The sequence below is a fragment of the Harpia harpyja genome, chromosome 8 (assembly GCF_026419915.1).
Source record: "Harpia harpyja isolate bHarHar1 chromosome 8, bHarHar1 primary haplotype, whole genome shotgun sequence".
In the NCBI taxonomy this organism is placed as follows: Eukaryota; Metazoa; Chordata; class Aves; order Accipitriformes; family Accipitridae; genus Harpia; species Harpia harpyja.
The window spans coordinates 40,705,497-40,726,394 of record NC_068947.1 but is presented as its reverse complement, the minus strand read 5'-3'; the positions used below and the strand labels follow the sequence as shown (position 1 = coordinate 40,726,394).

At 45.0% G+C, this 20,898-nt stretch overlaps 1 protein-coding gene across 1 annotated transcript in view; it reads left to right on the top strand.

The window, feature by feature from the left end:
• Positions 1 to 15,869, top strand: part of CD96 (CD96 molecule) — a 29,463-nt gene extending 13,594 nt beyond the window's left edge. Inside the window, exons 6-15 of the mRNA XM_052795126.1 lie at positions 1,854 to 1,944; positions 2,321 to 2,497; positions 3,749 to 3,802; positions 5,651 to 5,695; positions 6,595 to 6,669; positions 9,376 to 9,453; positions 11,302 to 11,382; positions 12,020 to 12,109; positions 13,268 to 13,391; positions 14,459 to 15,869. Coding sequence (XP_052651086.1) covers positions 1,854 to 1,944; positions 2,321 to 2,497; positions 3,749 to 3,802; positions 5,651 to 5,695; positions 6,595 to 6,669; positions 9,376 to 9,453; positions 11,302 to 11,382; positions 12,020 to 12,109; positions 13,268 to 13,391; positions 14,459 to 14,567 — 924 coding nt within the window. The 3' untranslated portion in view covers positions 14,568 to 15,869. The remainder of the gene's footprint in view (positions 1 to 1,853; positions 1,945 to 2,320; positions 2,498 to 3,748; positions 3,803 to 5,650; positions 5,696 to 6,594; positions 6,670 to 9,375; positions 9,454 to 11,301; positions 11,383 to 12,019; positions 12,110 to 13,267; positions 13,392 to 14,458) is intronic.
• The last annotated feature ends 5,029 nt before the right edge of the window (positions 15,870 to 20,898 follow it).

Below are 20,898 nucleotides of genomic sequence, written 5' to 3'. Positions count from 1 at the left end.
TAAAATCCCTCTCTGAAGAAGGTCACCCGCTACCCAGGATGCTGCTCCGAGGGGCCAGGGAGGAGCAGGTGCTGTGGGAGCAGTGCTCGGCACCGACGTGGCCGAGCGTGGCGACGGAAAGGTGATGATCGTGTCAGGCGCGATGTGTCGTGCTGCAGGCAAAGCTCAGCTGGAGCAATCAGATGCCAATGGAGCGACTGGATCTAAGTCTGAGGGCCCCCTTTTAGAGCTGAGGAGTTACACAAGTGTTTTGGGGCTTCTGTTTTATCACTTGCTTTGTAATGCCAAAACCTAAAGGTCTGCTGTACCGCACTGGCCATACTTGGCATAAAACATATTCGTGGCCCATATGACTGACTAGCAAACCACTCTGGCTACTAGCTATGGCACTTTGCTTCCTGTTGCATCCATCCAGGTTGAAGCTTTTGATCTGCGAGCATCCCAAATTAAGACAGTTTTCCTTAGAAACGGCGTTTGTGGGCAGGCAGAACCTTGTATTAACCATATCCACCTGCTTCAGACAAGCCATGAGTCAGCTGGTTCTGCAAAACTGGTATAATTTTCCTGGTGACCTATTTCCAGGTGTGGTGTTGGACATTGCAGGCTTTTGTCTGCACTGTCCTGTTGAGCAGAGCAAGGGGTGCTGCTATCATGGGACCAGGCAACAGAAAATCTTCCAAGAGCCTCTGTCCATTCTTCACCTCCAAACAAACACCAACTCCTTTCCTTCTCTTTTCCACCCTTTCTTGTAGGGCTTAAATCTACTTTGGATGTCAGGTTTGTATTTTTTTCATAGGAAGCATTTGTAAAAATATTATGAACTAAAAGTGCCTGAAAAATAACGGAATGTTAAAAGAGGGGAAAGCAATTACACTACGGGTTCAGAGGTTATTTACCACAGCAAGGAAAGAGTCTCAGCTGAGTAGTTTCAGTCTTCATACTGAATGATTGACTTCTGCTGGCTGCAATGCATCAAGCTTGCTTTGAACTAAATGTGTGAACCACTTTCTTCGAAAGTGGGAGCAAGAGGGCTTTGTGCTGCATGAGTAGCACATGCTTTTTTCTTTTTTTTTTTTCTTTGTTTAAACAGAGCCGGCAATTTCTCTTAGTGCCATAAGCTGCTAAGTAAATGTAATTGGGAATATCCAGGCAGCATGGGGACGACACCTCCCACCCTGCTAGTGCCCAACCCTTCATCCAGCCTTGATTTTGAGGTCCTTCCCATCTATTGCTCGACAAGAAATTAAATTGAGCACAAACACAGATTTGTAGAGCAACTGGCATAAAGCCAGGACTACTGCATCTAAAGCATGGAATTCCTTGTGACTTCTGGAAACCTCTTACCTATCGTGCCCTCTACAAAGATACCTAATTTTGTATAATCAACATATCATTGTGCTAGGCAGTCTTCTTCATGGGATTTTTCTCTTTATCTGCCTAACGAAGGAAGGATTTACATGGCATTCAGGAGGTGTCTCATTCTGCCCCCGCACACCATGCTCATTACAGATTCCAGTGTTTCTCCATGTGGGTGTTTGTCACTGAGGCACTGGGCTGCAGGTGGGAGGGTGGAGGTTCACCCTGTATCTCTCCAGCCACAGCACAGGACTGGAGGATGTTGGAGCCCCGTCCCCCCCAACCTGGCCCAGGGTGATGGGGGTGTCCCTGGGCTCTCATTCAACGGTGCCTGCAACCAGAAAAATGGGGGGGAAAGAAACACAATAAAGAGGAAGCGAGTGTTTCCTTCCCAGGTGGGATGGTGAGTAAATAAGCTCTGTCCACTAGGGATTTTGGAAGCCAGCAGCCGGGTGAGAAATGAGAGAGGCTAACGACTGGCTTTTACTGCTCCATAGCCTAACGTGAGCTGCGTCGTGAGGAAGGTGTTTCCCAAGCCAAGCCTCGTGTGGTACGTGGACAGAGCGAGCCTGACGGAGCAGCCCAGAGGTAATGCAACCCGTCAGTGGGACAATGGCGCAGCTGTAGAAGCGGTTCCCAAGAAAAGCGGTGGTTGCTCATCTGCTCCTGCCACGGGGAGCCTGCAGGCATCCGTCTGGGTGAAGGGGAGCTTCAGGCCTCCCCAAAGGGAACTGCTGGCCAACAGCCGTGACCATAGCCCCCTCCAATTGCCAGTGGTGGGAACGATGGCTTGGCGCAACCGTGCTGTTCTTGCCAAATCTTTGATAGCGTCTCAGCAAAGAAACCTGCAGCCATACGAGCTTGCTTTTCAGTACCAATATTTTGCACAGTTCTGATTTATAGTTTGGAGTGTAATGAGAGGGTCTTGCAGCTTTTCTTTTTGGTTTGTTTTTTTTTTCCCAAGAAATTGCTGTTGAACAAGAAGACTTGCAAGACAGTGAAGGTTTCTATCAGCTGAGATCAACACTGGTGTTGCAAGGGACCCAGCAGACACATAAGATATTCTCGTGTGCATGTCTGTTTTCCTTCCTCGGGAATGAAACATGGAATATTTCATCAGAAGAAATATTTGTTTCCTTCGGTAGGTTTTTCATAGATAGGATGCATCTGAAACGTTAAAACGTTAAGAATACCAGACACACGTATTCTCTGTTATTTAAAATACTGAAGAAACGCCAAGAGTATGGAAGCTTTATTGTACAAGTTCATCACATAGCTTGAACTTTCTGACAGGTTTTTAGTTCAAGTCTTTGCTTAAGCCTCTCAATGAGCTAAGAAACTCCTGCACAAACATAAGATTCTTGCTGTATGTTTAGTCAGTAATTTGCTGCACTTCCCATACCCAAAAATACACTAGCTTAGCCACATGGCACCAGTGAGCTATTATAATCATGTGTTTCTCGCTGAGCGCTCCTGGCAGAAAGTCTGCATATGTGCAATGCAGCTCTCCGGAAAATCAAACCCTCAGAGTCAGGGCTATGTTGTACATCTTCAGTGAAACCTGCAAAAGGCCCCTAAAACTGTTAAACCGTTTTGGACAATGGAGAAACTCGCCTATAACCTGTACTGTAAGAATTAGCTACATGATTAGGGAAGTATGGAGAAATACTGTCCTAAGTAGTTGGTGAAAGCAGGAGACGTGGCCGTGCAGAGGTTTATGGCATTTCTGAGGATGCAGGGTGGCCGGCGAGAAGGGCAGACTGATCTCCTTTAGCACCTTCTTGTGCATGCCTCCTCTTCAGGTGCAAATCCATAGTTACACCTTTTTTTTTTTTTTTTTTTTTTACTATGCATGCTCCTTGCTGCACAGATAATGCAACTGAACTGCTAGCCCCTTAGCAGCCTCCACAGGTACCTCACGTACCGTGGTGACTACTTGCAGCTCAGCTGTGTTTACTTCTGGCTGTGGATATGCTTATTGGTGTGTTTTTCCACAAGGAAAGACTGCATCAAAAGCCAGAGCTTACTCCTCTGGAAATATAGCTTTGGAGGTAAGGGAGATAAAAGATCATTTTTCTCCAAAATGACTCATTTCACCCAATTTGCAGTTTTGTAGAAATATATTCAAATTGGAGAGCCGTCAATTAAAGCAGTCTACGTTCTTGCCTGCAGGCTATGCTAATGCTAAGATAGATCCACTCTGTATAAGAATGTTAATATATTTAGATGTGACAGAAATGAAAGAATTAAATTAATTCTCAGCTATGTTCTGTGAAGGTGCCATACTAATGCACAGTATGACACAAACTCCAGACTAAATTTTCAGCCTCTATAACAAAAGCCTAACTACCTTTAAGAACTGCTTTCATCTTTCTTTTTTTTTTCTTCACAGACAATAAGTCTAATGAAACCTCATCCAAAGCTTTTACCACCATGGCTTCAGAAGGTAGGATAAATTAGAGAACAGAATAACTTGGGTTACGTTAGAGGTGCATCTATAAGTTCCTAAAGCTGTTGGAGAAATGTTTTTGCAAACTTGGTTCTGGATGAGTAGCAAGGTACCCCTTTCTGCAGCTATGACTTCAGAGAAAATACAATAAACAGATATTTTGGTGGTGTAATCTATCATAATTAAGCCCAAGCATAATTAAACTCCAGCCTCGAGGGGCACAATGTTATTTCTGAATTTCAGTTGGCATTTGAATATAGCTTTTTCAGCACTGAACTGGTAATTAAAAATAACAGCCCTACTAATGGTTCTACCTTCTGCTTAAGTCCACAGCCAAGATCCTCAACACTTTTGCCTAATTAAAGAACTGATGGGACGTTACTTAATTTGTGTAAATTTGGTAAACCTGTGCTCTGCCCCTGCAAGTTTGTCTTATTATCAGCTTATGGCAGACAGATAAATCGTTCCCTCCACACCTCAGCTGAAGCCCTTTGGAGATGCGTCTCCTGGAGCAGCTTGCTCTGCTCCACACGGGAGGCAGCTGCATTTCAGCAGTGGGTTACGGAGTGTGTCAGAGAAATGCTGTAGGCAAACGGTGTGGGAAGAAGTGCGGTTTCTCTGTAAGCTTGCTTCTGCGAGTGCAGGTCGTGGCAGGCCCTGGGGGTTCAGCCAATACCCTGCTGGGCACCAAAAAGCCATCCCAGGCACTGGGGTCCCTGAGAGAGAGACTTCGTCCTCCGCTGGCCTCTGCAAGGTGATCTCTCAAAGCAGTCCTTGCAGCTTGCATCGCATCACCGCCCTGCTTCGCCTTGCACGCTCTGCAGAAACGTACTGGCAGCTGGGCACACCTCGACGTGCCCCACTACCCTGGTCTTTAGACCTGCTGCACCTTTGGTAAGGAGTCCTTTTATGTCAGCCAGATACTACGAAATCCCTGTTAGCACAGGCGAGGCTAAGATGAAATGCAAACGGAAGAGCAACGCTCAAAACAGTCAAAGGAGGGACAAATGCTTGCAAGGGAAAGCAGCTGGAGGGTTGATGGTTACCTGCTTACACTAAGCTCCTATCTGCAGAAGGTCGCTCCCTGCCCGATGCCCTCCCAACATGCCTGACCAGAGGTACCGTCTGGCTGCCTTCCCAGATATGGTTTTTTAATGGGGTGTGTGAGCTTTCATAGATCATCTCCTTCATGGAGCCCTTTGGGGAGAGTTAATCCTTCCTCCCAACCTACTCAGGGGCTACTTTGCCTGACCTCCTGGGAAAAAAAAAAAAAAAAAAAAAGTGAGACATCTCTCACTCGGGATGTAAATGCTGCTTGGGCAGAATGGTGTCTCCGCTGTGCTTGGCTGGCTGGTTAACAGTCCTTTAATTACAAGGAATAACTCCCTCTCCTCCTCTTTGAGGACTCGGTGAGCACTTTTCAGTGCAAAGTGTTCCTGAAATTTCCTGTCAGAGTTGCAGTTTCTGAAATGCTTCATGGATGGAGCTATGCAGGTGCCACCACTGGGTCATATAAATTATTTCAACATGCATGCTAATAATGTGCATCTGTTTGTATGGGATAAAATCATGTAACTCACTTCTGTTTTTTGAATTGAGGTACCAGGGGCTCTGAAACCTTTTTCCCCCAGACCTTTGTTTCCCTAGGGATTTCACAGCGCAGTTACCTCAGGTGCTTCATGTTTCTCGATGGACTACTTGGCTGAGTTGTGCATTGAAAGATTATTTGGAAATTAAGTGTGATGCACTCTCTCACTCTTGAACCTTTGAATCACCCACTTTTCTAAAGCAGAATAAACACCTTTCTCACCCTGCAGTAAAAGTGTTTGCTTTGATTTGTTATAGACCTTGGAAATTCAGCACTTCCATCAGCTGTTGTGACTACCTCAGGTAAGGGGGGGGAAAAAAAGACTTCTTTATTACTCAGTCAATATATGTAGGATCTCTGCTTGACCGTTGCTTAAATGTCATGTACACAGAGCCAGAGTCGTGCCAGGGAAAGGTCAGCGTGTTCTGCTACTGACAGTACCTGTGTGCTGCTGGGCGGGAATTTGTGAGCTATGAAGTTACCCAAGAAGAGATCTGACATAAATCCCGCTAAAACTGTCATGTTAGGGTAGCATGTAAAATGGCATGCTGAATATCACATATTATATTTCTGCCTTTTTATAAAATGGAATAAAACCCCCTATACAACTACGGATAAATTTGTCCTATTATGATAGAGAGGTGCATGTGATAGAAAAGTTAAAACCACCACTTTTCCAATAGTAGCGCATCCTTCCCATTCATTAATGACATAAGATATATAACACCGCTTTACCAGAGCATGCATATGGATAACTGTATAAAACTATCTTCAGCAATTGAGAGGAAAACCCGCAAGAGCAGGCGATCTCCTGGGCTTATACGGCTGCCGCATGTTGTCAGGACCATTTCTGGCAAGGCCCTGGCTAGGCGGGGGAGCACCCCCATCAAGTGCATAATCCACCCCACTGCAGTTAAACTGAACCCTGGGTATAAAAACGTAAATAAATAACGCACACAGCTAACCCGCATGAAAGGGTCAGCATTAATAACGGCAGCTGTCTCTGAGTGCCCCTTGAATTTGTGGGATGTGTTTTGAGCATTTAACCTTAACTCCAACAGCGGGATTGCTGCTGCAGAGTCTGCATTTACATAACAGCTGCTGCAAGCTTTTTGATCCAGGTTTTTTTATGATTTATTAATATTATTTTTAAAAGACCCTATCAACTAAATATAATACCGTGTAATCTGTTTGTCTTTAGAGCACCAGTCGACATCTTTGGCCTTTCTGGATTTCACAAGTCAAGCAAGCTTGGCTCCTGCTTCCACGACACAAGGTAAACAATTCAGTCAAAGCATTTTCTCTGTTGCTTCAAGAACGTAGGAGAAAGATACATAAACACAATAACCATCTTGCTTTTTTTGTAGCAAACAATTTAATGTCCACTGAAGCCCTTTTCCTAGTGCATTACACACTAGGAAGTCCACAGATCAAAAATAAATATATAAGAAAATGCTGTCTTCATTTTATCTTATTTAATGCTCCATTTAGGATGCATGCATTAATTTCAGCAAGTGAACAGACATCGAATATGTATTTTTACAATACTTATTCTTTGTATCTCTTTAATTAAATATCATACAAAAATAGAATGATATTAGAGCTAGACAAAGTGCAACCCAAACATTAGAGCACAGGAGTACCAATACAAAGCCCCGATAAACAAAATATTTACAGCAGATCACTCAACTTGGTGATTTCTTCTCTGGGCTGGTGACACGGAGGCCAGTGGAGGGCAGGGTACCTCACCTGGAAGGGTTGAACCTCGCTTCCCCAGGGAGAGGTACGTGCACCGGAGGCTGGCATGCACTCAACAGCATGGCAGCAGCCTGAATTGAGAGCTGGTGAAGCTGTGAACCTTCTGATCCCAAAATAAAGGGTTGATGCCCACCAGTCCCAGCAAAGTGCGTTTTCTTACAGCGCAGCCTGTCCGCGAACACTTTTTTCTTTAAAGTCTCTTTCCATTTTGAAGCCCAGCTGTTGATCCCTGTAGGACTGGCTGGTTTTAGGCAGCAGTCAGCAGGGCGGTGGGGCTGCCCTCACCCGCAGCAGGGTGTGTGCTCGCTGCCACGCAGCCTGAATCAACGCAGGCACGGCACACGCTCCCATTTCGGAGGCAGAACAGCACGAGGAAGAGGCAATGTGGCAAGTCGTTGTCGAACGCCATCTTCCCCTCCGTAGCAGCACCAAAGCTTTGGCTCAGAAATCATCCAGCCCTGAGGCAGCAGCCAGCAAGGGTGGATTTGGCCCTTGGTATTTGTGGCAGCCTTGTTCTCCCAAACAAAACAGATTGATTGCAACAGATTTTATTGATTTCACAAACCTGTGAGGCATTGAACATCCTCCTTAAGCTGTGTAATTCAATCCTGCAACCTTCACTTAAAGTAACCTACATTAGTCTATAGCAGTATTTACCCAGAGATGCAGGAGTAATGCGATGGACAGTGTGGGGGTTAATACTGGAGGAAGATGCTGAACACAAGGCTTCATCCTGCCCTAGCAGAGTGCTGTTTGGGAGCTGAATCACTCAGTGTAAGGCCCTGGGGCATGAAGAGGCTAGATCAAGGTATGCCAGGGCAAGTACACAGATTGCAGTGGCACTGAAATTAAAGTTCACTGCTTCTCCCGCTGCCTTCCCCTTCCCCAAAGTAGAGACACTTGCCGAGCCTGGCTGACAGCGGGGCAGCAAAGTGCCCGTTCAAGTGGACTGAAAGCCCGTCTGTCTCAACAATTTCATGACAAATATACAATGTGAACAGAGAGGATTCTCCTCGCTGGATTATATACCTTCACTCGTTGAGGAGGTACGAGATCAAAGCCATAGTGTAAGCTGGAGTTGAGCCTTTTATCTTCTGTAAATAGCCCAGGAAACAACTGCTGTTTAACCAATGCCCTCGACATGTGGCAGTCATGGCGTGCCAACCATGGGTTAGTGCTGCTCCTCTCTGGCTCACTGCTGGTTCCCCCACTGGTGCCACCACCAGCTTCTTGAGCAGACCCTTTGGGCTGCAGCCGAGTCAGGATGCCAAGTCTGCCATTGTAAAAAGGGGGTTGGTTCAGTTCCTGTTATTTTGCAAGTTTTTAATGAAAATCCAAGAGACAGGTGGGAATGGATACAAGGGAAGAGTGCACAGGTATAGGCAGGAGAAGGAGGAGGAGAGACAGAACCAAGACTGTTAAAACTGCAGCCTAGTCTTTGCTTAGCTTCCACGATAGCTCCATCTCTGAGCCCAGAGATGCTCAGGCTTTGAGTCCTGGGTTACAGCTACATTTCACCTTCTCAGATTTGTTCAGATAGCTTAATGATACTTTTCAAAAAATGAGACAGGTGTTAGGAAAGACGGACTCTTTTTAGTAGATGTGAAATAGTCCTCTTGGGAAAATAGAGGTCTACTTGCTAGCTACCATCTGCCTGTGTTTGAATATCAGATAAATAGCTAGTTAAGTGCTAGAATACTTAGCACTTCAAAAAAAGATTAAAGGAAAACGTTAAATAAGTTGGCATTTGGCACCAGGCATCGCAGGTGTGACTCCTGTACGCTAACTTCTTCAAAACTTCTCTTTGCTAGTTGGGAAAACAGTTTTGTCTCATTGGAGCTGCTGAAACCCTGTCTAAATGCTGATTTATGTGTGTGTGTTCATCACCCGACTGGCTTCAGGTCGAAACAAGCCAGTGCACTTGGAACTACTGAGTTTCAGCTGAAACTCAGCTGAAATTCAAAAATGCATGCTTAAATGCCCCATATGTTTTCTCAAAGTTTATTCATCCATCTCACCAAACTCCTCGAGTTTCTAGCTTGTGACAGACTTTCAAACCAGACACAGAGTTGTGTTGTGCTTGTCTGAGGGAAGCCAGCATCTCAAGTAGTAGGTTACAACTGTTTGACCTCGTTAGTGAGGAAACAGGGAAGAAAGAGGGAAAAATGAAAAACAAGTGATATGGTCCTCTACAGCAATTTTCACAAGCTTGTGTGTTTTTCAGCAGGAGCGCGGATTTCTACTGCAGAGACAAAAAGCGATACCAGCGCCACAGCATTCAGTGAGAGTTTGACAACCGCACGTGAGTAGATGATGCATTTCCTTTGCTTCGTAGGACTGCAACAGGGGAATTATGAAGCCCATTATGGGTGTTGCAAGGTGCAAATGTGGCACCAACTTAGCAAGCGTAGGGTTGCAAATCTGCAGCTATCTGGAGTGTCTTGCAAAAAGTGCAGCAGCAGGTACTCAGCTCTACATGGTCCTCAGTTTGTGACGCCTTTGCCAAAAACATTAGCTCTGCGGTGCTTATTTGCAGCTGCTAGTTGATAGTCATCACACTGCCATGCAAAAACTACTACTAAACATGGAAAAGTTGTGTCCGAGCAGAGGCCAAAAGTCAGGTGGTGTAATCTGTACCAGCTTTTCAATACTTCACAGAAGAATTCTCCTGTTGAGTTGCACTGAGTTAGAAGATAAAGGCTTGAGTCTTCCAAGCCATCAAGGATTTGCAGCGGCAAAAGAGGAACAAAAAAACGTTTGAGTATCCTGATTTTATTAGGCATATTTAATTTAATAATATTAAAATTGAGAGAGTTGCTAGGCAAATGTCGTGAGTACTGAGGTTAGTTTATAGATGAAATAAATTACTGGAGAAGCTATATAAAAGCACAGAGCAGCAACGAAATAATAAGATAATGTGGGGCAATAAAGGCTGGCTAATAGAACATTGAAAGGCAGCCTCATTAAAGATCAATAAATCAATTTAAAAAAAACCTAGGCTTGGTAGCAGCAGAAAGCCAGAAGTGACTTTCTTTTTTAACATCTTGGTTTGTCTTTGTGCTTCCAGAACAGGCAGGACCTGTCAATGCACTTTTGCATTTGTATGGCAGTCATCTTTTGGCTGAAGCACAAAGGTAGCAGCCGCTTTCCATTTTCTGAATATATTTTTGGCAGCACTCTGGCGCTTATTTACTCACGTATAACCCACAACCACGCATTTAGACGGAAACCTTGTGACAACTTCTAATGCTTCACAGTCCTGCTCTTGCACAGCTTGATGGGGTTTTTTGCTAAAAAAAATTTTGCTAAAAGCATGCTGAATTACACTACTAGTTGCAGGAGGTACCATGCGTTGCGCCACTTGTCGGCTTCCCTACAGCAGTGCCTTGCCTGACCACCAGCTAAGGCATGGCCTCGAAGGGTCTTCAGTCCCACAGCTGTAATTGAGGGCAATTTCAGAGGACACTGGCACCAGTGTACCCACTGAGGCATACCAATGTGTGTCCCTGTGCCCTCCCAGGGCCACCGGGCTTGTACAACAGGGATTACCATTATTGGTTCAATGCTTGGAGGCTCCAACACAAACCATTATGTAAATAATAATAACTAGTGCTCAGCAGCATGCTGTGTAAAGCACAGTGCTACGGGATCTCTAAGTGTATACCTTTTTTTTTATATATAACTTTTTAAAATGCCAGATCTACCGTGCTTATCCCTATAAAATTAAAAACCTAATAAACAACTAGAAAAGAAGAACTAATTGAATTAATGTCCAAAACTCTCTGTAAATTTTGAGAGTGCACTAAAATTGGACTGATTTTGGTAGGGCTTTTTAATGCATGCATGCATACATACATACATACATATATATATACTTGAGTGCTCAATTTCAGTCAGAACCAGCATCTCTTAAGAAAGAGATTTTCCTGGCTCTGTCTGGTTACTCATTTATATCATTTAAACAGTGGATTTTTTTTCTTGGATTTATAAATCAGCAATTATACTAGAGACTTTCAGGTATCTCTGTTATTTCGTTTGTTGTTTGCATCAGAGAAAAACGAAGGGTATAAAATAGCCACAGTTGAGCCTAATGGAGAAGTCACGTACAGGCTTGTAAGATAATTGAAGGATATTATTTCTTTTTGTACAGATTTGAACGATTCCACCACCGAAACCCTGCAAAGCCTCAGGAATGCCACGCGCTCCTCTGAGAATACAACTCTGGTGCATCGTAAGTGCCGTGGCGGCTCTGTAAACGCTGTGCCATTGTCTAGTCGCATATTTTAGCTATTATTTCGGAAGACGCGAACATGGAGATGGCTAGAAAAAACAGGAATGTATCCTTAGGCAGTTCTGATCTTAAACATAGGTAGCTTAGCTGTATTAGGAAAGGGAAAATATCTGTCTACAAACAGATGAAAGATGATTTCTGTGGTTCAGGCACAGTACTTGACAGAGGAGACTGAGGTTTCACTCCGTCACGGCAGAGGCAGATTCTTTGTGTTGCTGCTAAGCCACTTAATATCTTTAGCTTTTTCATTACCATCAAAGAGGTAAAAAGCTTATCATTCTCCCAGACTGCTGTGCAGCTCAATGCTGACTTGCTGGAACATTTTAATAGGTGTTTTCTAATAGTCTGTCTGTCTGTCTTCTAATATTCTTTATTTTGATAAAAGCACATTTTTTGTCTAACACTGGCTTGCAGGCCAAAAGTGTAGGTGTCTTGCCAAGTGAATTTCGACACCCTGATTCTGGAATTTGATTCCCAGTCGTCAGCAGGGTGAATAACAGTGGCTTCAAACCACAACCTTCATTAAAAGAAAAAACAATTAAGTTACTAAAAATGTTCTGTGCCCATATCTTTTTAGGTAACCTGTCCTTCAGTGTCACAGACCAGCCAATTTCAGTTACCAGAGGGAAAGATTTCTTTACTACCAGCAGTCTGCTCAATAGTACTGGTGAGAGATTACCCTACAAATCCTCTTCTTTCAGTGTGCTGTTGCAGTAAGCAAGAAAAGCAGAGAGGTATGAAACCCGGAGCATCATGTACATTTGACCAGAGGAGTTAAAAAAAGGGAAAAGAGATGAAAATAGGAGTCAGGGCTGCTGTGTCCCCACACCACAGGTTGTCGCAGGCTTTTGGCATTCTTGCCTTCTCCCTGCATCCACAAGCAACACCCCAGTGCATGTTTTCTTCCAGCAGCAAAATTTGGCCGGTCACACTCCTGTGCCCCAGGGGCCACTCACAGCTCATGCAACACGGTGGACTTGGCGCCCGGCCGCGGTGCTGGCTGCCACCGTGGCTAAGACCGAGGCTGGGTGACATACCGGTAGGACCAACCTTGCAAAGGGTTGCGACACCAGCACAACGGGAGGTGACACCGAGGCGGTATCGCCCAGTGACTCTTGTGCTCCAACCATTTCTGGCACCCAGCCCACTGCTGAACCCTCCACGGCAGCTGGAGGAGGACCGTGCTCCTCCTCTCCCTCCTCCCCACAGCCGGGACCCCGAGGGCACCCCTTTCAGCTGCCAGCACCCCCAAGGGTGGCTGCGCAGAAGGGGGCACTGAGGGGATCCCTGCACCATGGTGGGGAGAAGCAGCCGGGCTGAGGCTGGGATGCTGCGCCGCCAACGAGAGCCCACCCCAAAAGGCGGCTGCACCCCTGGCCAGATGTTTTGGCAGGATTTGGCATCTGTGGCATGAAAAATAAGCCGGTGGGAAGGAGGGCTGGGGCGGGCAGCTGCGCCCGGCTGCACCACGACATGCTTCCTCTTCTTGGAGAAGCTCACGGGGGAACAGAGAAAACCAATGGTTTTCAGATGAAACGCTTGCCAATCTGTGCCTGAAGAATCTCGTCATGTGAACCGAGGGGTGGCTGAAATCAGCCCACAAACCTAGTCAGAACGAAAGTGGGTTAAGTCCATAAATTAGAGCTGCAATGCTCGGAGTTTGGGATCCTCAGCCTGGGAACCTGGCCGTCCGGTGTTGATTTGCGGCTGGGTTGTCACCAGCACTGTGCCTGGCGGGGGGAGCAGGGAGCCACAGACAGCAAGCCCAGATTTCCCTCCTCTCTGAGGGCATTCGGCTGAGCTCTATCTCGTATGTCCCTTCCAGGTGGTGCGAGGAACACGAAAGACAGTCGCTTCCCCTGGCCAACAGTGGTAGCCGTCCTGCTCCTCTTCTGCAGTTTTCTAATAGCTTTAGGCATCAGGAAATGGTGTCAGTACCAGAAAGAGATGTAAGTACTAGGGAGGGGAACCACAGGGGCGGGAGGGGTGGCACGGAGGACAGCACAAACTCGAACTCAGCTGTTTGGATTTACGCATTTTCATTTGAGACTACCCGTAGTGCACAAGGCCTTTAAGTACATGGATCGCTAATGCCTTTTTTTTTTTCATACAGCAGTCTGAAATGTGGAGTGTTCTCAGTCCTTTCATCTGTTCTGTGGGTTATCTATAAAATAAACTTTAAAAAAAGAGCTGTGGTGCGGCTTCGGGGTGTGAGGGAAGAATACAAGTCAATTTTTTTCCCCAGAGCCCCCCACTTGTATTAGCCTCCCTGCCAGTTGCTTTTGCTCTCTCATTTTGCATGGTTACTTGAGGACACGTTTTAATGAAATTGTACTTCTAGGGCAACTCTATTTGAGTTGTGAATAATATATGTGAAAGTAGGCTACCTGAAACTTAATCCCAGTCAAAGAAGCACTGAGTTTGTAATTATTACCAAAGTTTAATTCCCTACTAAAACACTCGGAGATCTACTGATGAAAGCAGTATCTAAGAGCCAATTATTTTTAATCTTACTAACATTGCTAAAATGTTTGAAAAATCATGGTGATAATGAATCATTCACTGTTCTAGAAAACCCTTTTGAGACATGACTGCAAATCCTGTATAGCGAAGGTAAAAATGGGATTGATTTTTTTCACTGATTTGGGATGGGACCTTTCTTTATCTTGGCCTATAAATAGACACCAAAAAAAGTTATGAGTCTTTAAATATACCTTCACAGAGCAGTGTGAGCAAAAGATCACTGCATGGGTTTTGAATGGTTCACCAGGACCAAGATCTGTTCTTTTAAAGTGCTAATAAAGTAAAATTGTGAGGTGGGAGCCCAGAAAGCCAAATGAATACCAGGAGGTGCACTGGAGCTATAGAACAGAAACAGGGAAGTTGCAGCATGTAAGAGCAAATGTCAGGTGCTCTTATAATGACTTAGCCTCTATCTACCTCCTCCTGCGAACGTTTTATAACAGTTTTTTATACGGCTTTTGTGTGATAGCACATTTTTTCTCTTCTATTTCAGTATGAACAGACCTCCATCTTTCAAGCCACCGCCACCTCCGATAAAGTACACCTCCATGGTGGAGTCTGATGGGACTCCCCCATCCTGCCATGAACTGGAAAACCTGTAACGTCCCCTACGCCCCTGGTGTAGTGCTCAGAAGACTGGCACAGTTAAAAGGCTCTGTCTTTAAAACAGCGATTACAGGAGTTTGGTGTTAATGACCCATATTAAAATTCAGAGTGCCTAAATGACATTAATGTTGGAAGCTGAGCACTCCTGAGGACGCTTACTTCATCCCGTCTATCTCTATGTATGCATTACGTTAACACCACTGTGAGTGTCACCATGAGATTACATGTGCTTAATTTGAATTGGGTGATCAACTGGGAATTTGCTGTCTTGTTAATGGGAACAGATTAACACATCACTCCGCCAGCCTGCCTGAAGAGCGTTGAAGCTTTTTGTTTTACTAAGTGTATGGAGACGACAGCTCTGCCATATGGACACCGCGATTACACTGGAAACATTGGCTTAACACAAGCTTTTTGATACCTACATGAGCCATTCTTACAATTATTATTTTTACTATAAAATATTGACTACTATGACCCAATATATAATTTCCTGTCCCTGTGAAACCAAACAAAAAGTAGTCAGCACCTTACACGGAAAGAAAATAGTCCATATCTGTCATCACAGGGCTGCAGCACAGGACTGTGGGGAGGGGTTGGTGAGATGAAAGGGCACAGTGCAGACCTGCCGGGAGTGTTCACGAAGAAGACTTGGTCGCCATTGGTGAAGTCACAAGAAAAAGTCAACTTTGGGCTCATATACAACCCACCTGTGGACCAGAGACTTAAGGACTGAAGTGAATAAGGACCCTAAAGACAGTGGAAAATGCCAGTCCTTTTGGAAGTGCTGTGCCTTTGAAACAATGATTACTCTCAAGTCTGCTTTTCTGAAATTATACTGATGGTACACATGACGAAAAAAAGGAATATAATCATTTTATTCTCCTTTGGTCTTAATGAGCTTCTGGCATTTGCTATCTTCACATTTTTCAAAACCTCTGGGGTAGTTTCCCAGGTGGCTTAAGCCCATGGATGGGACAGTCCAGTCTTACCACCATCCTGCCCAGACTGCATATTTCCTTGCATTGACACTACTGATTAAATGAGCGTGCCAAGGGTGGGAATCAGCTCAGCCCGCTGCACGGTTCTCAGCCAGGTCAGCAGCTGTGTGATCACTAATGCAAGGCACAAGAGCTGCAGCGGCAGCAGCACTGCTTTTGGCAGCAGTGTGGTCTTACGTTACCTTCAGCCAGCCAAGAAACTGTCCCTCCAAGCTTGTTTGAAAATGTATTGTTACCACAATGGCTTTTCTGTAATTAATGCAAATCAACTAAAATTCAATCAGGTCAAGCTTAAAATTGGTATTCTGATTTAAGAATGGGATTTGCTTTATTTACTGCTAAACACTGGTCGATGAGCATCAAGGTTGAGAGCCCTGCATTTCCCTGGACTTTAGATGAATGAATGACTTGACTTACTGGAAAGAATGATCTGACAGACGTTTTTAAAAAGTATTTTGTTGTATTATTTACCTTATAGCACAAGCAGTTCTAAATCCATCACTAAGAGAATATCTGAGCTGAACAGAAAACATTTTCCTTCTTACAAAACTATATAGACTTTTTGTTGGGGAAGGCTCAATATTAATTTGAGCATTGCTTGTCTGTAGAAGCAAAGTAGTTGTTTAACATTTGTCATGCTATCAGTCACTGCAAAACAAGGCAGCTTTTTGTTCTTAAAAAAAGAAATCAGAAGGAAAAAAAAAAAAAGCTGGATAGCCATATTGCAAGGGATGTGCAGAGCCAGGACTTTCTTCCTTGTCATTAGCCAAGGATGACTGTAGCATACCTGTCGGAGAGGGGTTATTTTACCCTCTGGGATATTTTAATCCCCACGGTTGCTTCAGGTCAGAGATCTTCCCTCTGACACGGAGTGAGGCTTCGCAGGGCGCCTTGAGAAGTGCTCAGGCTTGGCCTGATTTCCACCGCTACCCGCTAAGGGAGCCAGGCCGCGCGGAGAGCTTCCGGGAGCTCTGTCCCGGTCCCTGACCCATCCATCCCCGAAGGGTGCCGCTTGCTGCTTCCACAAATCTGGATCAGCAGCGTAAAGATCTCCAGGCGACTCCCGCCTGGCTGAGGAGCACGTCCAGCCTCTCCGGGGGGGTCTTCCTCAAACACATCCCCCCCCGCCGACCCCGAGCTGGGGAAACCCCGGCGGGCACCGCCGCCGCGCTCCCGCCGCCGACCAGCAGGTGGCGCCGCAGCACCGCAGCCGGCGGCGGGCGGGCGCCCCGCGGGGACCCGGCCGGAGGCAGCGCGGCCGCGGCGTGTCCTGCCCGCCCGTGGCACAGCGGGGGTCGGGGACGGGGACGGGGACGGGGAGGAGGAGGATGCCTGCCCTCCCCAGAGGGGGAACCGGGGAAGGGGCAGCCAGCAGTGTGGGACCCGGGGGGAGAAAGAGGGGGAGAATATCCCCACCTGCCAGCCCCCATCTTTCCATTTTTCTGCCGCTAAATTTGAGTGTAGGGTAGTTTATATTTCTGTTTTACTCCATCTGCTCCTCACCAGGATAAGCACGTAACATATAGTTGCTCAAGAATTGTGATTAGGTTCAAAATTGAGCCCTGCTTTAATTTAAAGAGAAAAAAAAAACCAAACAAGCAACTCACAATAAAAAACCAAAAACAGCCTGTCAAGCTAATGGCTTCAGCTGCCCCAGTATGCAGGTTTAAATCATTCAGCTTGGACTTGGGTTCTGTTAACCCTGGAATAATTTGGCCCAGATCAAGTTACCAGATGCTTGAAGATGGCTACAGGAGCATCAGATAAAAGCTTTTCTGTAAGACTAAAGTGTTCAAAGTTTGCTGCGCAGGCATAGAAAAGATTTGGTTTTTTTAAAGAGTCTTGAGTGTCAAGTTGCTAAATGCAAATCCACAACACAATGAAACCTGTAAAGCACACCCGAGTCAGAATCTGAGGTCATGTATAACACAAACGTGATACTGTGACATTAGCTGGGACTGCGGTATATGGTTTTTAATACGTGCATTATGCCGCTGTAAAAAGCAACACACTGGAAAGCTAAGCAGCAAGATGGTTTTATGTACAAATGGTTTTCATCTGCTTCTTGGGAGACAGCAAATGTTGAGGGGCAGGGAAGGATAAAAGCAAGAAATTTTTTTTCAGAATTTGTTTTCGGTTGCTAATGTGCCTTGTGAAGTCAGTGGCAGGGCCCAAGGACTTCAGTGAGTGAGTGACTTTTCCCAGCGCTCTGCAGTTTATATTCCTGCTGGTTGCATGCAGGTGGTGCTGGACCCCGCTAACCAGGGACAGAGGAAAGGCTGCGAGCCCCGAGTCCGTGGGGTGTGTGGGGCAGGCGGGCGTCCTCAGCCTCTGCCTGGTTTCCCCCTCTCTGACAGCAGCGGAGGGGACAGCTGTGAGCTTAGAGGATGCCCTGGTGTTGTGGCTTAACCCCAGCCAGCAACTAAGCATCATGCAGCCGCTCACTCACTCCCCTCCCCGTCTTGGGATGGGGGAGTGAATTGGGGGAAAAAAAAAAAGTAAAACTTGTGGGTTGAGATAAAGTGGTTTAATAGAACAGAAATGAAGAAAATAATAATGATAATAATAATAATAAAATGGCAATAATAATAAAAGGATTAGAATATACAAAACAAGTGATGCACAATGCAATTGCTCACCAACCAATGCCCAGTTAGTTCCCAAGCAGCAATCCACCCACCCTGGCCAACTCCCCCCAGTTTATATGCTGGGTATGACGTCACATGGTATGAAATACCCCTTTGGCCAGTTTGGGTCAGCTGTCCTGGCTGTGTCCCCAACTTCTTGTGCCCCTCCAGCCTTCTTGTTGGCTGGGCATCAGAAGCTGAACAATCCTTGACTTTAGACTAAACATTACTTAGCAACAACTGAAAACATCAGTGTGTTATCAACATTCTTCTCATACTGAACCCAAAACATAGCACTGTACCAGCTACTAGGAAGACAATTAACTCTATCCCAGCCAAAACCAGGACATCTGGTCCTGGCACGCCTGACAGCCATCCCACCAAGCCTTAATCCTCCTGAATTACCTTTTGCGTCACTCTGAATCACACATCTTTTTTAAACAGAATTGCAGCGGCTTTTCTTACAAGACACCCTTTGGTCCCGTAAATTAATTAAGCTTGGCTTGTTTATTTAAGAAGCACCCCTATAGTTTGCACGGTGTGCTCCAGTTATTGCAATGCAGGCGGTAGCATGGCAACACTGGGAGCAGGCTGTGGGAGAGCACAGACTGCCTGGTGATCCCAGAGCCGGGCTCACTAGTTAACAGTTGCTGATAATAGGCTTTGCTGCCTGGGGTTTCCTGGGGAAACACCCCATCTTAATACCGACCCCCAGAGTTTTCTTTTTTAGGGAGATGTTTTCCTCGTTGCAGCTGTGTTGAAAGTCTTGTGAAGTGCTCCGGCTCCATTTTAATATGTGTTTGTTTTAAAAAGCTGTGTACAGAAATTATACCTGCTAACCAGAACAAGGTATTAGTTACCTTACATAGTCTTTGCTGGATTTAAAGCCATCAGTTATCAGAACAGGCAAACATTAGAAAGATCTGTGTACACTTAAACTCCAGAATCAGCGGCATATGAGGAGAAATTTTATTTATTGTTAATGTTAGTAGGCAATTCTTCCTGACTCTGCAATTAACTTTGAGCAATAAACCAATGGAAAGCTTCTAAAAAGCTCTGCAGGGGGGATAATGATTACTTAATCCTGTCTAAGGAGATCTTAATGGAAATAATATGAAATCATATTATATTTAAAATGATTCCTTAAGGACAAGACAAAGCTCAGCAAAGTCCCCAGCAAAGATTATTTGATTTCAGGAAACAATGGATTATGTCATTAAACCACCTCTTCCATCTGTTTTCTAGCGTATGATGTTTCACCTCTTTCCTTTCAAAGTCTCCTGTACCAGGTTGCCCTGGTAAGATTTTTAATCAGTGGGGGAAAAAAAAGTATCTCTTTGCCCCTTGGTTCCTTTCCAAACGGGAGGATTTCCAAATGAACTCTGGCATCCTACACAGCTTGAAACACCCTCGTGTGGTGTAAATGAAGTATTGAATAGCTTGCTATTGTCAAACAGACAACTAGCAGATGCCAGGGCTTAGCTTAAAGAAACGAGCAAAGGCGAGAGAGAGAAAAGCAGGTAATATATTGATATGAACTGACACCGAGTCTATGAGTGGTGGACAGAAGAAGGGGGGGAAGTCAATATTACAAAGGGTATATTATATGAGAGACATCTACCTATTTGCAGTGGACTTAGGAAATGCAAAAAGTGCTGTGATAGTCATGGTGTTTTTCTGATGATGTAAAATGGGAAATGAACACTGCTATTTGGTCTACTGCACTTGAAGAAGCAGTGTTTTAAATGCAGTGATGTCTGCAGAGCTTTGTGATTGAGTGTGTCTGATGGTTTTAAATGTTAAATAATTCCATTACGGTCAGGGTAAAAACGGTAATGAACAGCTTGGAAGAGTCTGAGTACACTTACGTGGAATGTTGAGCAATTAGCTTCTCTCTGTGAGAGTGAATCCTGTGGTTTTCTTCTCATCAGTAGCAAAGTGACCTTTAAAATATGTGGATGACACAGAAGCCGCTTCAGTAACTTATTTGATCTATTGTCTGCTGATAAATTGCATGTAAGAATTTGGAATTTACATGGCACAGTAGATTTTGGACTGAAATGGATGATTTTGAAAACATTAACTGGAAGCTCTTTAATGGTAGCAATGCACCCTGTTGAATAATGGGATGTATGTTATTAGGGTATTCAACGTGGTAAGGAGGAAGCAGCTAAGCTCCCTGTAGCGCTTGATGTTATCAACTTGTTTTCAGTCGCTTTAAAGCACTTTTAAAGTTCATTGTTCTGTCTTTATATTCTGTATATGGCAGCCCAAGAGCCACGTGTTAAAATTGAAATAACACATTTGTGTGTTTGGAATTGGCTAACAGCAAAACCCATATGCCTCTTAGTGCTTAAATAGCACCAGCCTGATCCGCACAGCTCATCTTTTTACTATGAATTTGAAAATAGGAGCATTAGGGGTGTGCTAGATTTTCTGGGCTGCCCGTGACATTGGCTTGTGCTCTGCACCAAGGCACGAGGGAATAGCTGAGCTCTTTCAGTAAATGCACGAGGCATAAATATGGCTATATAATCCGTGGGGAAAAATGGATAGTAAAGTTCTAGTCAGGCCATCCTCACTGCTGAAAGTGATTTATATATGAATGCTCCAGCAACGTGGAAAAATACAACAACCTACTGGCCTTGATATAGAATTTAAAAAAATGTCGATCGTATGATGTTTTTCCTGCCTGCTTA